Source organism: Tursiops truncatus, chromosome 9 (assembly GCF_011762595.2).
Source record: "Tursiops truncatus isolate mTurTru1 chromosome 9, mTurTru1.mat.Y, whole genome shotgun sequence".
NCBI lineage: Eukaryota > Metazoa > Chordata > Mammalia > Artiodactyla > Delphinidae > Tursiops > Tursiops truncatus.
The window spans coordinates 82,507,074-82,524,207 of record NC_047042.1 but is presented as its reverse complement, the minus strand read 5'-3'; the positions used below and the strand labels follow the sequence as shown (position 1 = coordinate 82,524,207).

At 41.4% G+C, this 17,134-nt stretch overlaps 1 protein-coding gene across 4 annotated transcripts in view; it reads right to left on the bottom strand.

The window, feature by feature from the left end:
* The window catches only part of AHCYL2 (adenosylhomocysteinase like 2), a 165,264-nt gene extending 149,728 nt beyond the window's left edge, over nt 1-15,536 (bottom strand). For 2 of the 4 annotated variants that reach the window (XM_019924192.2, XM_019924197.2), the window contains exon 1: nt 15,125-15,533. In XM_019924192.2, coding sequence (XP_019779751.1) covers nt 15,125-15,487 — 363 coding nt within the window. In that variant the 5' untranslated portion in view covers nt 15,488-15,533. Of the gene's footprint in view, nt 1-15,124 lie in introns of all 4 variants that reach the window. The other 2 variants (XM_019924202.3, XM_073809924.1) reach the window with 2 other exon arrangements.
* Between the last annotated feature and the right edge of the window lie 1,598 nt (nt 15,537-17,134).

Genomic DNA, 17,134 nt, shown 5'->3' with positions numbered 1-17,134 from the left:
TGAATACAAGGACTCATAAAGGTATTTGTACACCAATGTTTATAACAGCATCATTCACAACAGCCAAAAGGTAGAAGCAACCCAGCGTTCATCAATGAATGAATGGTTAAACAAAATGTGGTATATACATACACTGGAATATTATTCAACCTTAAAAAAGAATAAAATTATGACACAAGCTTCAACGTGGATGAACCTTGAAGACATTACGCTAAGTGAATTAGCCAGACACAAAAGGGCAAATACTATATGATTCCACTTATATAAGGTACCTAGAATAGTCAAATTCATAAAGACAAAGTGGAATGGTGGTTGCTACAGACTGGCAGGAAAGGAGAACGGGGAGTTATTCTTTAATGAGCATAATGAAGTTTCAGTTTGGGAAGATGAAAAAAGTCCTGGAAGTGAGCGGTGGTGAGTTTCACAACAATGTGAATACACTTAATGCTGCCGAAGTATATAACTTTAAAATGATTAAAGTGGTAAATTTTATGTTTTACACATCTTTTGCCATAGTGAAAAAAAAAAACCTCTACAGATATATTTATTAATAGTCACTGAACTGAATATACAATGGGTGAATTTTACCCTATGTAAATTTTGCCTCAATAAAGCTGTTAAAAATATTAAAGAATACATTAGGAGGAACTTATCCAAGCAAACATCAAGAGTTATTATAAAGTTATAGTAATTAAAAAAAAGTGTGGTACTGGTAAAGAGATCAACAAAGAGACCACCCAGAACAGAATGGATACAGAGCATATACAGAAAGTGGCAACATATATCAATGGGGAAAGGATAGACTTAGTCAACAAACAGGGCTGAGACAATTGGTTATCCATACGGAAAAATAAAATAAAATAGATCACTATCTCACACCATAAACAAAAATAAATTCCAGACAGATTAAGGACTAAATTGTGAAAAAACAAAATTAAACATGTTAGAAGACTATATAGAAGAGTATATGACCTCAAGATAGGGAAAAGTTTCTAAAACAAGACTCAAAAAGGACAAACTACACCGAGGGGAAAAAAAAACTGATTGACTTTACATTAAAAAATGTAACTTCTATATGAAAGTCATAAGTTAAAAAAAAAGCAAGACAGACTGGAAGATATTTGCAACACACACATCTGATAAAGGATTAGAATGAATATATTTAAAGAACTTTTACAGGGACTTCCCTGGTGGTCCAATGGCTGAGACTCCGTGCTCCCAATGCAGGGGGCCTGGGTTCGATCCCTGGTCAGGGAACTACATCCCACGTGCCGCAACAATGAGTTTGCATGCCACAACAAAGATCCCGCATACGGCAACTAAGACTCGGTGCAGCCAAATAAATAAATAAATATTTTTAAAATAAATAAATAATTTTTACAAATCAATAATAAAAGCCAGTGAGATCCCAAAAGAAAAATGGGAAAGGATATGAATACAGACCACAATTTACAAAGAAGGAAATCCAAATGGACTACAAACATATTAAAAGATGCTCAATCTCACTTTATCCAAGGAAATACAAATTAAAACAGCAGAGATACCATTTCACAACTACCAGACCTTGGTAGTTCAATTGAACAAAAGTTCAATGCCTGACAATTGCACATATTAGTAAGGATTCAGAAAATAGGAATTAATAAAACCAATTTAGAAAGCAATTTGGGAGTATCTGGTAAAGTTGACATACCTTAAGCAATTTTGCTTATAGGGATATATCCTAGAGAAACGCTCAAAAGGAACTGTGCATAAGGAAACACGATTAAGGATGTTCACTCCAGAAAAAAAAAAGAGGAAACATTAGAGGGGAATGGGTAAAAAGTGGTATATTCATACAATGAAGTACTACACAGTAGTTAAAATTAATCAACAGAAAATCTACACGTTTCAGACTGGTTAAAACTCAAAGTTGAGTGAAAAAAGTAGGTTGCAGAATAATATCTGCTCTATAAAACCACTTATATTAAGTTTATAAACATGCAAAATAATGCTAATTATTGTATATCATTTACTGATATACAATTGATACTGGTAAACAATATGTAGCAAAAGTATTAAAACATGAAGGGGAATTATAAACAGTAAAGTTTGAAGAGCAGTTACCTCTGTGCTGGGAGAAAGAGAAGGAAAGAAAGGAAGGAAATAAACAGAGAAGGGGTACAAAGAGTTTTCCATTTTATCTACAATGTTTTATATCTTAAAAAACATCTACAGGGCTTCTCTGGTGGCACAGTAAAGAATCCACCTGCCAATAAAGGGGACACGGGTTCAAGCCCTGGTCCGGGAAGATCCCACATGCCGTGGAGCAACTAAGCCTGTGTGCCACACTACTGAGCCTGCACTCTAGAACCTGCAAGCCACAACTACTGAAGCTTGTGCTCCTAGAGTCCATGCTCCTCAACAAGAGAAGCCACCGCAATGAGAAGCCCGCGCACCGCAACGAAGAGTAGCCCCCGCTCACCGCAACTAGAGAAAGCCCGCGCGAAGTAACGAAGACCCAACGCAGCCAAAAATAAAATAAATAATTTTTTTAAAAAAAAAACCATCTACAGAAAATTTTGCAAAATGCTAACATATGTTAAATTGGGCAGTGACTACAATTTTCTCTGTACTCTTCCATATGCTTGGGAAAAACAATTTTTTTAACAGGCTTTTGGTCAAATGAATACATATACACGTACCAGGGAGCAAGAGAAAAATATTTATCTCCTTTTAGAACCTACATTTATAAAACTATTCTACTAATGTCTCTCTGGTGCCTTACTCTCTCAGTGTGATAGAAACTTTTAAGTATTTAGGCACAAACATGCTGTACAGTCGAGTCTCTTTTTCCCTAACAAGATACTTCTCTCCAAGATGCTACCCAAGCCAAATCCCTGGGTACGTGGATACCAATGATCTATCAACCAACACAGTGTGCAACCCCCGGCCCACATCCATATAGTTTTTAAATCCTTTAACTTACAACTAAATTATTCCCCTGAGTCACTCTTAAGCTTCATCACAGATCTTTATGCAAACCTAACACCCCCAAATTACATCTCTTTCTAGTTTTAACATAATTTTCCCTCTCCTCTCTACATTCTTCAATCCCACAGAGGACTCAGTGTGAGTCTTCTACATAGGTACAGTGTTTCTAGATCTTCCAATTCTGGGCAGAATTATGTGACTCAGATAGCATCCAGGGGCACTGAGCATGGAACTCTGCTTAACCAGCAATCTAGCATACAAGCTCCTGAAAGAAAAAGAATAACTTTCCATCCAAGCATGATGAGTACATCAAGCTGAAAATGATGCCCAGGAACAAGCAGTTCCAGAAATAGGAATTCAAATAAAACTTTATAGCATTCACTGTTCTGCAGACCTGGTGGCAGCCCATCTATTTTTGCTTCATTTTCTGGCTCAGATAAAAGTACCTTAGAGAGTATACTCATCCCTTCTCCTCAAAATAACTATGGAGAACACTACTCAAGTCCTATGAAAATCTGAGTTTTACACATTACCTGTTGGGTGGGTGTGTGTGTGTGTGTGTGTGTGTGTGTGTGTGTGTGTGTGTGTGTGTGTGTGTCTGTATAGGACCGGGCCTCAGGGTGATGTGAGTCTGGGTGGGGTGTCTCTGTGGGTATAAGTCCAGGACTCTGTGGAGACGCTCCCTGTGGGTGTGTGTGTGTCTGTGTCTGGCAGGAGGAGCGGGGGGCAGTGTCTGAGTGGAGGGGTCTTGAGGGGTTCTGTGTATGTGGGGGAATCTCTGTTTATGTATGTCTTTGTATATCTGTGCCCGTCTATGCTTCTGTCTCTGTGTGTATTAAATATTTCATTACAAGTCTTAAAATGGTTTATTATAAATTTCTACCCTTCCACAAAACCCTAAAATGATTTTCTTGCCTCTCTACTCTGAGATTTCATAAAAGAGAAACATTAAATAAGCCAACTGCTAAGCCAACATTATTCAACAATGAGTAAAAATTTAAGGTTCTGGTGGGTATGCACTAGTACAGAACCAATTGCCTGAGACTGTGCATTTCTAACAAGATCAAAGGTGATGCCAATGCTTCTGATCATAGACTGGTTTGTGTAGCAAGGACCTAAAAGATTCCAAACTTAAGAACTGTCTTTATGATTAGACTTCTCATGTAGACTTTCTGAAGTCTCCTGACAGACATGTATTTCAGATTAGCTTGTAAGTTCTGTTCTGACCATAAATTAGAAGATATCATTTTGTTTTAAATGAGTCTCTTGTGAGTCTGGTTTGAATGAACCAGTCCTAAGAGGTGAATGAACTCTAAATGTACTAAAAATGTGAATTTCTGGATTTGTAAAGCTGGAACATAGAAACCTCACAAAGTTTCTGCTACACTGTGAAGCTTCCTGGGTGGACAACCAACTCATTTTCCTAAGGTGATATACCTCCATTTCAATGCTGACCTCCACAAACTGCAACAATTCCTGCTTCCAGCAGTGCTCATACTAGACTAGATTGTACTTGTTTATTTTCCTATCCACATTCCCTACCCTCTTCTTGAGGGCAAGAATGTTATTTTGATTTAATAACCCTACCACTTAGCAGTGTTCAGCACACAACACATAAGTGGTTTTTGCACAAAAGAAGCTCAGAATGTACTGGGGGAGATTATTAAACAAGCATCCGGAAGGATAATCTTTTCTCTCTCACAGAAACAACAGACATGAATGTGGTAAAAATTCCTTAAAAAAACTGTTAAGAAGCACAAGTTAAAGAGGAAAAAAAAAGAGAACAAACCCAAGCAAGTACAATATTAAATTTTATTTGGGGCCAAATAGAGCTATCTAACATTCCAAATAGTCCCTATCTTATATTACAAACAAAAATAAATTCCAGATGGACTGAAGACCAAAAGATAATAAACACAACCATGAAAACAGCTGAAGAAAATTTAAAAGAACTTGTTTATAAACCTGGGGTAGGAAAGGCCATTCTGAGACACAAAATGTTTAAGTCATAAAAGAAAAAAATGGCCAATCTGACTACATAAAAACTTTTAATATAAACAAACTTACAAGTCAACAAGAAATAGAGTAGAAAAAATATTTGTAACATATTCACAAAGAATTAATACCCAGGGACTTCCCTGGGGGTCCAGTGGTTAAGACTCCGTGCTTCCACTGTAGGGGGCATGGGTTCGATCCCTGGCTGGGGACTAAGATCCCGCGTGCTGTGTGGCGCGGCCAACAACAACAACGAAAGAATTAATATCCAGAAAGTATAAAGAATTCCTACAAGCCAACATGAAAAAGGCAAGTCAATAGGAGGGCAGAGATCTTCATGTATTTTGCTGAACACCCAGCACTTGGCACATAGTAATCCCTCAATAAATATTTGTTAATGAATAAATATGAACAGATAATTACAAGAAAAGGAATATAAATTACCAATCTATTCATGAAAATATTCTCAGCCTCACTATAAGCAGAAAAAATACTACTAAAAACAATAGTAAATGCCTTTAAAAAAAGGCATCTTTACACCTTTATGTCTTTTTTTCTTATAAAAGATGTAAAAATATCCAGTATTGGTGAAGGTGTAGTAAAAGGGTTATCTTGTATATAGTTAGTGGATGTATAAAATGGTACTACATTTTTGAAGGCAACATGATATTATGTATTAAGCTTAAAATGTGAATATCTTTCAACTCCAAAATTCTACTTTTAGGTATCTATCCTAGAGGAACACTTATACATGTACACAAAAGGAATGCATACAGATAGCTACTATAGCATATAAAAATTAAGTTAAATGTGCATCAACAGAATAGTTTAATAAACAACAATGGTATAGACTTTGGAAATCAACTCAGCAGTCAAAAAGTATGCGACACATATATATGTAATGATATATAAAAAGCTCCAAGACATTCTGTTAAGTGGAAAAAGCAACCTGCAAAACAATGTGTGTGTGTATATATATATATATATATATATATATATATATAATGTGCTTTTATTTATGTACAAGTTATTATAAAGCTACCAGTTTCTCTATGTACAATATGAATGTAAAGTTGAAAAAGATAAGTTGATAGCAGAGGTCTCTGGGGAGGGGAACAAGACTGGCTGAGGGCCAAGGAAGGAGTTTCCTTCATTAGATTGAATTATTTCACAAGAATACATTCAAGCATTACTTGTGTAATTAAAAACAACTTTTTTTTAAAAAAGGGAAAAAATAATGTAAATACCATTTTACTGATATGAAGAAAACAAGAACATATTTTGAGGATTAGACAGGAGACAAAAATTCCATTTTTGACATTAGTTCTGAAGTCCAACTGCAAGTAGGGAGTTGTACACACACAAGATTGGCATTCAGAAGAGGGGTCCTGGCTAAAGAAATAATCTGGGGAGTTGTTGGTATGTAGATGATACTTAAAGGCACAGGAATGTTGTCGATGACTTAGGAAGAAAACACAATGGAAAGAGCAGAGCGCCCAGGATCAAGGAGAAAGAACCCATAAAGAAGACTGAGAAGGAGCAGCTGGGGAAATAAGAGGAAAACTAGTAAAGAGGAGGGTAATGGAAGCCAAGAGAGGAGAGTGTTGGTAAGAAATTGGTGTCAAATGCTCCCAAGAGGTCTGATATGATGAGGGATGAAAAAGCAGATAGCCATGTGAGAATCTGATGGACATTATTAGCTTCAGCAAGAGGGCGTCGTGTGGGTCAGAGTATTAGAATAGGAGTGGGTTAAAGAGTGTGGGAAGACAAAAGGTGTATATAGCATACACTGAAAACTCCTTTAAGAAACTTAGCTGCATTAGGGAGTAGAAAGATAGGACAGTAGCAGAAAGGAGACATGGAGGTTAGAGGACAGGGTTTTCAAAATGGGAGAGATTAGAGCAAGGAAATCTGTAGAAAAGGCTCTAATAGAAAGAGGAAATAACCAAAGGATGAAGTTATTTAAGAAGACTGGAGGGACTTCCCTGGTGGCACAGTGGATAAGAATTCACCTGCCAATGCAGGGGACATGGGTTCTATTCCTGGTCTGGGAAGATCCCACATGCCGCGGAGCAACTAAGCCCTCGTGCCACAACTACTTAGCCCGCATGCCTAGAGCCCGTGCTCCACAACAAGAGAAGCCACCGCAAGGAGAAGCCCTCGCACCACAACGAAGAGTAGCCCCTGCTCACCACAACTAGAGAAAGCCCACAAGCAGCAACAAAGACCCAACGCAGCCAAAAATAAATAACATTAAATCTTAAAAAAAAAAAAGAAGACTGGAGAATGTGATTAGAACACTTGTGGAGGGACTGGCCTTTGACAGAATGAAGGACACATCTTCCCCTATCATAACATGAGGGAAAGAGAAAAAGATGAACCCCAGATGGAGGTAGGTTTGTAGATTTGGGAGGTAAAAAGATGAAGGAATTCCCTTTTGGTGGTTTCTGTTTTTATAACAAGTATAAGGCATATCACTAGTTTAAAAAGAACACATGTGAAATTAGAAGTAAAAACATACAGTATGAAATAATCATTTGCAGTGAGTGTGAAAGTAACCTTACTAGAAAATGTATAACATTACGAGGCAGCGATGATCAAGCATATGAGGTTGACGACTATGAATTTATAGTGACATTGATCTACCTGGTTTTCTGATTTTCTCTAGCAACTCTCAGCTCCACAGATGCAGGCAACTAAAAAGGCAGATGGTTAGGTTCAACCAGTGCATCACTCAGAGTTCCATAAACAGCAGAAGTCAACTCTGGCTGAGTTGGACAGAAAAAGAATTTACAGAAAGGACATGAGGTAGCTTTCAGGGCTACACAGTTAAAAACACCACCACAGAATGGGCTTGGAAAAGATGTCATGTTTGCTTATGCCAAGTAGGAGATGCTGCAGGTTGGGCTGCACCATTATAGTTCAGGGTACCAAGCAGGAGATGCTGCAGCTTGGGCTGTACCATTGTAGTTCAGGATACCAAGCAGGAGATGCTGCAGCTTGGGCTGCACCATTATAGTTCAGGATAACGGGTGCCAGATGCCAGTGTTGCCACTGTAACTTGATCTTGCTGCTAGAGGCTGATGCTACAAGAAGATTTACTGATAATGAAGGGGCAAGTTGCAGAGAACACAGTGGAAAGGTTTGGGAAGATTGGACTGGCTGAGAGAATGAGGAGAGTGTTAAGGGAATGAGTATTAGGAAGACAATGGTTAACTAGGCGTCAGGTAGTGACTGAGGTAAACAGGGATGTGAGGCCTCCCCTTGGAAGAGGGTAGATCCTGGGATCCAAAAGGTTGCAGAATAGTCTCAGCAGCCTAGGTGCAATAACTTAAGCAAATTTCACATGGGCGTTTAATCAGAAAAGTAAGGGGTTGGCAGTGTGGCAAAGCCTCTCACTATTGCTGTGGGCAGTGTTTCATCTCACTGATCCCAAAGGCATCAAAGATTGGCAAAGCCTTAGGCAAGTTAATTACTCTCTTTGGGCCTATATTTTCTAATCTATAAAATAAAGATGATAATATTCGTCTGATAAAGTTGCTATGAGGATTAAATGAGATGAGATAGATAGAGGCCTAGAAGAGAGTAAGTATTCAGTAAATGGTAGCCATAAATGAAGTTATAACTGAAGCTGAGAAAAGAGTTTCCAAGAAAAGGTAGTCAACAATATCAAATCAAATCTTTTAGAATGATCAGAAGGGTTCACATTGGAGCACTGCAGGAGATAAATCTGTAGGGAAGATGAAGCCAGTTTAAGTCTCAGCTTGCTTAACTTTCAATGACAGCTTTGCAGTATTCAGAAAGGCTTTAAGGAAAAGCCTGACTTACAGAAACTCAACTAGCAGCTCTAGAACCTCTATACCCTTCCTTAATATAAGTTCTGAGATAAAGAAGACTGGAGGGACTTCCCTGGTGGCACAGTGGATAAGAATCAGGTGCCCCAAACCAGTCCATTTCTATTGAAAGACCCTTAAAAAAAAAAAAAAGAATAGGAAATCACCAGCTATTAATGCAGTGTCCAAGAGGGAAAATGGCTAACTGAATTGCTGCACAATATAGATGGGGAAGAGGGAACTGAAAATCATACACATCATATGGCTTAAGTTATTTAATTTAATCAAAGTAGTTTTACTTGGAACCATTACAGAAGAAATTTCACTCCACTGCTTTCTCCTCTGCTCAGCTCTCACCAAATCTCGGGCCATAGGTCATTCAGACTATAAAAAGCTTCTCCAAATTCCACAGAAACCTGATCAATCTAACTAAACCTCTTATTGGAGGAGTGGAATTTCAGCTCCTCTAATTGTGCATACCACCTGAACACGATGGCAGGCGGGTGGATCCGGGCAGCTGCCAAGATTTACTCTTCTCCCATCCACCTCAGTTGTACCTCTCTGAATTATTTAAACAAGGACTACCAAGAAAGAATGAAGTCAGAATGAAGATCCCAACAAATCTCTTCCTTTTTTTTTTTCTTTTACTGTGGGGGAGAAGAACACTTTCAAGGAAATGATATAATAAAGAAACTCACTCTCCCTTTTCATGAACTATCCATTTCTTCTATTAACTGGACACTAAGGACCAAAGTCGTCTTCCTCAGGACATTAAATACACAACTGCAACTTCAGCTCTGAGCAACCTCCTAAAACAGCTCTTAATGTTCAATCTTTCCCAGGAAGAAGAGAATTCAGAAATTATACAAAATAAGGGCTACCTTCTCAGAAAATTCATAAATGTTCACATAAATAAATGGTAAGACCATTAAATAAGCTCAATAAATTAAAAACTGCCTGTGAAATAACAGAAACATCCACAAAAATATACAGATTAACTAAGACTTGAAAGGTTTAAGCTAAACTTTGAACAGAGAAATACTTCAATTGAAAAGCAATGGAGGGACCTCCCTGGTGGTCCAGTGGGTAAGACTCTGCATTCTCAATTCAGGGAGCCCAGGTTTGATCCCTGGTCAGGGAACTAGATCCCACATGACACAACTAAAGATCCCACATGCCACAGTGAAGAGCCTGCGTGCTGTAACTAAGACCCAGCACAGCCAAATAAATAAATATTTAAATTTTTTTAAAAAAAGAAAGAAAAGCAATGGAGGGACTTCCCTGGCGGTCCAGTGGTTAAGACTCCACACTTCCAATGTAAGGGGTGCAGGTTCGATCCCTGGTCAGAGAACTAAGATCCCACATGCCGCTGGGCCAAAAAAAAGAAGAAAGAAAAGCAATGGAGTTTGTGCATGAGAGTCAAACAGATTAGAGTTCCGTTAGCTCACATCACAGTTACTAAACGTGTAACCTTGAGACAAATTCCTTAATCTCTCCAACCCTCGGTTTCCTCAATAAAACAAGGATAACACTACCTATTTCTGAGAGCTCTTAAAAGGCTTAAATAAAATAGTATATGTAAAGCTCTAATACAATGCCTGGGACACAGCAGGAATACATAACAATATGCTTCCCCTTCTAATTTTCAAAATGTTTAACTAGAGATTGATTCATAAAAGAAGGTGGGTCTTTTCTTTCTTTTTTTTTTTTTTCTTTCTTTCTTAGCGGTATGCGGGCCTTTCACTGTTGTGGCCTCTCCCGTTGCGGAGCACAGGCTCCGGACGCGCAGGCTCAGCGGCCATGGCTCACAGGCGCAGCCGCTCCGCGGCATATGGGATCTTCCCGGACCGGGGCACGAACCCGTGTCCCCTGCATCGGCAGTCGGACTCTCAACCACTGCGCCACCAGGGAAGCCCGAGAAGGTGGGTCTTAAAGAACAAGGAAAACTGTTAGCTGGACAGGTACTCCTGATTTATTTATAACTTTAAAAATAAGAATATATCTCTCAAATTATCACTAAATTACTAATGTGAAAATGGATCATTGATTTTGAAATGCTTTTTTATATACATATAAGATCCTCTTCTCCCTCTCTCATAATTCTACAATTCTCTGAGATTCTACATTTGTACAATTTTTTCCCATCCTCTTCCTAAAGCCCTGACTCAGACCCTCCTTACTTTGGATTTAGGATGACCTAAGTCTTAAACCAGAAAGACATAAGTTAGAGTTCACTGAGTATTCTGACAGCTTTCTGGGAGAAAGCCAGAACCCAGCAACTAAGAAGTTAGAATCAGTGTGGCATAATAAAAAGGACACGGGCTTCGGAAACAGACCAAGATTTAAAACAGGGGTTTTAAGTCCTACCTTTGCCACTTTCTAGATGTATAACCTTGGTCAAGGCACTTTACCGTCTCTGGACCTCATTTCCTTATCTGTGAAATGGAGATAATGTCACTTATATCTCATTGTGTAGCTGTCAGGATTAGAAAAATGCCAATAATATATAAAGGGCCAATTAATGGTAATTGTTATTACGGTCAATCTGCCAAGTGCCTTACTGAACATTTTGCAAGGCTATACTTTCCTAACTGGCAAAAGGAGTAATACTGCTCCCCCATTCCCATGACTATATCCAAAAGGTTCCATTTTAGTAGTCCATAATTAACCAAATAAAGAACTTAAAGAATTCAGGGCAAGAAAGCACTAGCATGGCTCAACTCATTCTCTGCTGACAGCAACAAAGCCAGCGCAAGGTGGATTCATTTGCCAAAAAAAAAAAGGAATCTGCTTGAACATGGTCATTACTGATATTGACGTAAGCACAAACTAGTTGTGGTTCTTAGGCTCACAGCCTTATTGTCAGAAAGTTTTTACTTTTCTGAAATAAATCCTCTCCTGCCTTGTCTTCCCTGCTGTGCTGTGACATTCCTATTACCCCATTTTCAAGAACACAGGGAAGAAATCCTCTCAACTATTGCAACTGCATTCACTGTGGACTTTATCTTCCTATTTCACAAATCACTTCTTACAGAGATTCTTGGTTTGTTGAGTTCATTTATGAAGAAAAACATTATATACAAATATATGATAGCCACGGTGACAAGATCTGGTCCCCAGGGCACCACAAATTACAGGATGGAGGTAGATGCCAAGGATAAGATGGGACTGAGTAACCTGCACACCATATGTTCATTCTTATTAAATGCTGCACTTGGAAAGTCTGGCTCTTATGAAAAGCTTATTTCCCTTGTGTGACTGAACAGAATAACAGTACTAAGAAAACTGATGACATACACCAACGGAGTAAGGGAAACCATCAATGGAAATATGCTTAAGATAAACAAGCTTGTATGTGACAGTTACAAAATAAAGCAACGATCACCAATTACATAGCCAAAGGTAGCTATTTCAATCCTAAGTACCTCCAGTCCCTCCCTACACTAAAATAAAAGCAGAAGGGAGTCAAGGTCAGAATGATTATTTAAATAAATTAAAAATCAAGAAAGGCTTAACAAATCAAAATATCACACCGCAGTCCCTTGGGGAGGTGACTTTCAACTTGAAGAAAGAAGGTCAGTCTCATGCACTTGTTTTAATTTAGCTAATTCGATGTCAAGAAAGTTAAAGATTCTGCCCCCCAAAAGTAGCTCAGCAATGCCTGTAGTTGTGTCATACAGCTGCATCCTCGCTCGGAGCTTCGCCTGCTTAACTTCCAGTACAGAAGTTGTTTTTTGGTTGCAATTAACATTGTAAGGCAAGCTCAGCCCTGTCTTCCATAGCCTTGAGGCTGCTGAGTAAATCTAGAATCATGGGACCTACATTTTGATGCTGGAAAAACAGGAAGAATGTGGTTCAGCAACAAGGAAAATGGTCAAGAAACACATCTAGAATTAGGAAAAACAGACTGATGCTGGCCTGTGATTTTCTCACTGCCTTATATAGAATATATTGAATAGTATGCACCATTTAAAGGAAGCCATAGTGGTGCACTTAAGCCATGATGGAAGGAAGAAAAAAATAAAATCAATTCTTAATGATTGCTGTAACTTCTCAAGCCCTCACTATATGTGCCAAATTCAATGCTAAGCCCTCTACAAATATTTCTAATCCTCAATCGTATTAGTAACCTCACTTTATAAAGGAGAAAACTAAGATTTAGAGAATTTGGAAATTACCCAAAAGCTAGTTAGTGGGGGTACTAGGATTCAAACCCAGGTCTGCTTGACTGTAAATCCCATGTTCTAAAGGCAATTTGAGCCCGCGGGCCACACAAAAAGACAGCACATGCTGCAACGAAGATCCCACGTGCCACAACTAAGACCCGATGCAGCCAAATAAATAAAAATAAATATTTAAAAAAAAAAGGCAATTTGTTGGGGAGTTCCCTGGCAGTCCAGTGGTTAGGACTCCACGCTTTCACTGCTGTGGCCCCAGGTTCAATTCCTGGTCAAGGAACTAAGATCCCGCAAGCTTCATGACAAGGCCAAAAAAATAAATAAAGGCAATTTGTTAAACACTCTTACCCTCAAGAGACCTAATCAAAATACAGATTTTACACAAAAAGACCCTTAATCAGTGGATTTGGCCAAAGTTATAAAGCACCTCAACTAGTTACAAATACATTTCGGATTTCCAGACTCAAATCTAGGTAGTACCAGCACTGGTGCCTGTGCTGCCTCTCTTTCCTCCTATAATTCCTCCCAGAGAAGTTTCATAATGCAAATGAGAAAGACACTGTCCTAAAGCATCATTAAACAAATTCCTTCAGTCTTGCCTCTGATGTTATCACCTATATTTGGCTAATTAAAATGGAAGGGTTCTCTGCTTCATACCTTAATAATGAGGCTATTACAACCAAAGTTAGGCTGGATACAAGGTTCCAACTCAGCTGAATCCTGCACAGTGAAACCAATGCAGACTTCACATCACTTCCTTGCTGTTCTGATAAAGCAATTAAAAATAATTCACAAGGGGACTTCCCTGGTGGCCAGTGGTTAAGAATTCGCCTGCCAATGCAGGGGACACGGGTTCGAGCCCTGGTCCGGGAAGATCCCACATGCCCAGGAGCAACTAAGCCCGTGCACCACAACTACTGAGCCTGCGCTCTAGAGCCCACGAGCCACAACTACTGAAGCCCGTGCTCCGCAACAAAAGAAGCCACCGCAATGAGAAGCCCGCGCACCGCAATGAAGAGTAGCCCCCGCTCGCCGCAACTAGAGAAAGCCCGCGTACAGCGACAAAGACCCAACACAGCCAAAAATAAATAAATAGATTTTTAAAAATCATTCACAAAGTAAAAAAACCTATAAATGACTGTGTTCACATTCTACCTCGGAAATTAAAATGATAATCCCTTTTCATACGATCCACATCTCTGTATTTGCAATATTTGCCCTTTTTCTTCCGTACTGATTTGCTTTATGAGAGGACAGACACACCACAGATAGCCATTGTAAGGGTAATACTGGGAATATCAAACATTTAGGCACACCTACTCCTTGGTGTTCTGAGGCTACGGCCTCTTCAAAACTATATCTGAAAGAAGCTGACAGCTGAGACAGAAAACCCCACAGTGATCGCCTTTCCCAAAAGTAGAAGCATTTCTTCCTAACACTTTCAGATCATAATAAAAGAACCAATAAAACAATCATTATCTTCATACACAGTCTAATAATCTTGGTGACCAACTACTGAGCAGAGAGGACAAACCTCTGAAGAGAAAACAGTGAAGAGAATCTCTCCATTACCCTTCTACATTCAGAGAAGATGTAAGGATATTGCAGTATCTGGAATGAAAGGCACGGCATCAATACTGCTCGATGGAAGCGCTTAGCCACAGAAAGGCAGAAAATCATCATCTGTACAGAAACCAGACAACTGAGGATCTCAGTGCGAGGTAACTACTCCTTATAGAAAAGATCTCCAAATAGAAAAGCTCTTTCCATCCTTATTGCTGGATGAACTCTCATAAGCAGTAAGCTTTTTCTACACCATCGGGGTCTTCTCCCCGATAGTCTGGAAAATACACACGGGAGTATGTTGGGAGTACAGAGAGGGGTAATACTATTCCAAGGAGCAGGGGACAGCGCTACCTCCATGTTATTCCCAGCTACTAAGTACAGACGTACCAACGGGAGTCTTCGCTCCCCAGCACTGGGGCCCGGGTGGGAACATCTCTGAGAGAGCGGGTTTACGGGGAAAAGGGATCTCTCTGCTCCTACGATCAGAAGGGAGGGCCTTGAGGGTGGTGCCGCAGCGCCGAGAGGATCTGCGGTTCCCCCTCCCACCCTCGCTCTCCGAAAGAGGCAGCCCGGCCCCAATACCTTCTTGACCGTGCGCGGCGCCTCGGTGACGGTGCCGTCGGGGCTGACCAGGGCCTCGCCGCCGTCGCGGTGCCTCTGATGCTGGTGATGAGGGTCGCTCCGCTTCATGGCCGACGCCTGAGGCACTTTCCCAGCGGCTGGGCTGAGAGCCGCAGCGGGCCCCGATCCCGGGCCAGGGGCCGGGGGCCGCTCCGCCACGGGAGCTGGAGCTTCAGGGTCCCCGCCGCCCGCTGGGGGGGCCATGGCGCTCACGGCCGCCGTGCTCAGTCCCAGCTGCGGCTCCGCCTCGGAGGGGCTCAGGTCCTTCAGCTCCACCTCAGGCACCTTCGCGGCAGCCGCTGCTGACACGACCTGCACCGACATCACCGCCTCCACTGCAACCGCCGGCTCAGACTCCAGCTCCTGCTCGGCCCCGCCTCCCGCCTCCCTTCCCCATCCCTCCCCCATTCCCCCACTCCTCCCCTCCATCGCCTCCGCTCCCACCCCCTTCCTCTGCCCGCCCGCCAGCCAGCCCCCGCCTCTCCCCCACCGCCCCGTCCCGCCCCGCCCCGCCCCGACCTGGCTCGCTCGCGCGCGTGGAGCCACGGAACCTGTAGTGCGCTTGCTCTGGGCCGCACGAGGCGAAAAGACAGTGGGACCTCAGCCCCCGACCACCACTGCGCGCCGCCAAGGGCTGGGCGCACGATGCCCCCTGGGAGTTGTAGTCCCAATCCCTCTTCCTCCAGCAAGCGGGATTCTGTAGTAGAGATGGAGCTCTAGTGCCGGTGACTAACGGGAAGAAGTGACAACGGGTGACACGACATGAGGAAGAGAAAGTCTCCAGAGGAGTTGCGGCTTCCGGGGAAACCCTAGAAACGCTAGAAACCCTACGGTTGGGAAGGTGGGGGAGGAATGACTTTCTACCCTACCCTAAATTGCCTCCGAGTGTGCAAGTCTAAGATCACGTGAGCAGGCATTTAAAGGAAAAGAGGTGTCACGTGGGGAGAGCGCCGACTTACGGCTTAAAGTGACTTGATTTTTCTGCATCAATGAAATCGGGACCCTAACAGCTTTCCGAACTTTAATGGCTCTGTTTTTAGAAGGAATAAATTAGGACCTTGCCTACTGTGGTGATTTCTAGAACATTCTGAGCTTGGAATTTAACATCAGTCCAAAAAAAGAAGTTAGGTATCACTAGGTCAAAATTTCAAGGCTAGAGAATTACACGTTGGGGACTTCCCTGGTGGCACAGTGGTTAAGAATCCGCCTGCCAGTGTAAGGGACATGGTGTTCGACCCCTGGTCTGGGAAGATACCACATGCTGTGGAGCGACTAAGCCCGTGGGCCACAACTACTGAGCCTGCGCTCTAGAGCCGGAGAGCCACAACTACTGAAGCCTGAGCACCTAGAGCCCCTGCTCGCCCCAACTAGAGAAAGCCCGTGCACAGCAATGAAGACCCAATGCAGCCTAAATAAATTGAATTAAATTTTTTAAAAATTACATGTTGCCTTAAACAAGGCCAATTCTTTTGCCCTGTTAATTAATTCCCTCTTTTTTATTATTATTATTTTTTTGCCCCTCCACACAGCTTGCGGCGTCTTAGTTCCCCGATCAGGGACTGAACCCTTGGCAGTGAAAGCACGGAGTCCTAACCACCGGACGTCAAGGGAATTCCTGCCCTGTTAATTCTAATAGATGTCCAACTCAAGTTCGTGTGCCAGTGGCACAATGAAGTCAAGTAAACCAAAATGTCAAAGTTTGGAGCAGAGAAAAGTTTATTGCAGGGTGCCAAGCGGAACAAGCAGCTAGTGCTCAAAAAGCCCGACCTCCCTGATAGACAAAATTTAGGGCTGCAGGATGTGTGACTTAATTCTGATTGGTCGGTGGTGAAGTAACAGGGTGATGTCTCCGGAATCTCAACCTTCTGGTTCCAACCAGTCTAGGGTACCCATGCTTGTAGTCACTATCCTCCATATGGGTAGGGGTCTTAGTTTCTGTAGAACTCAAAGATACCTATCAGATTGTTATCT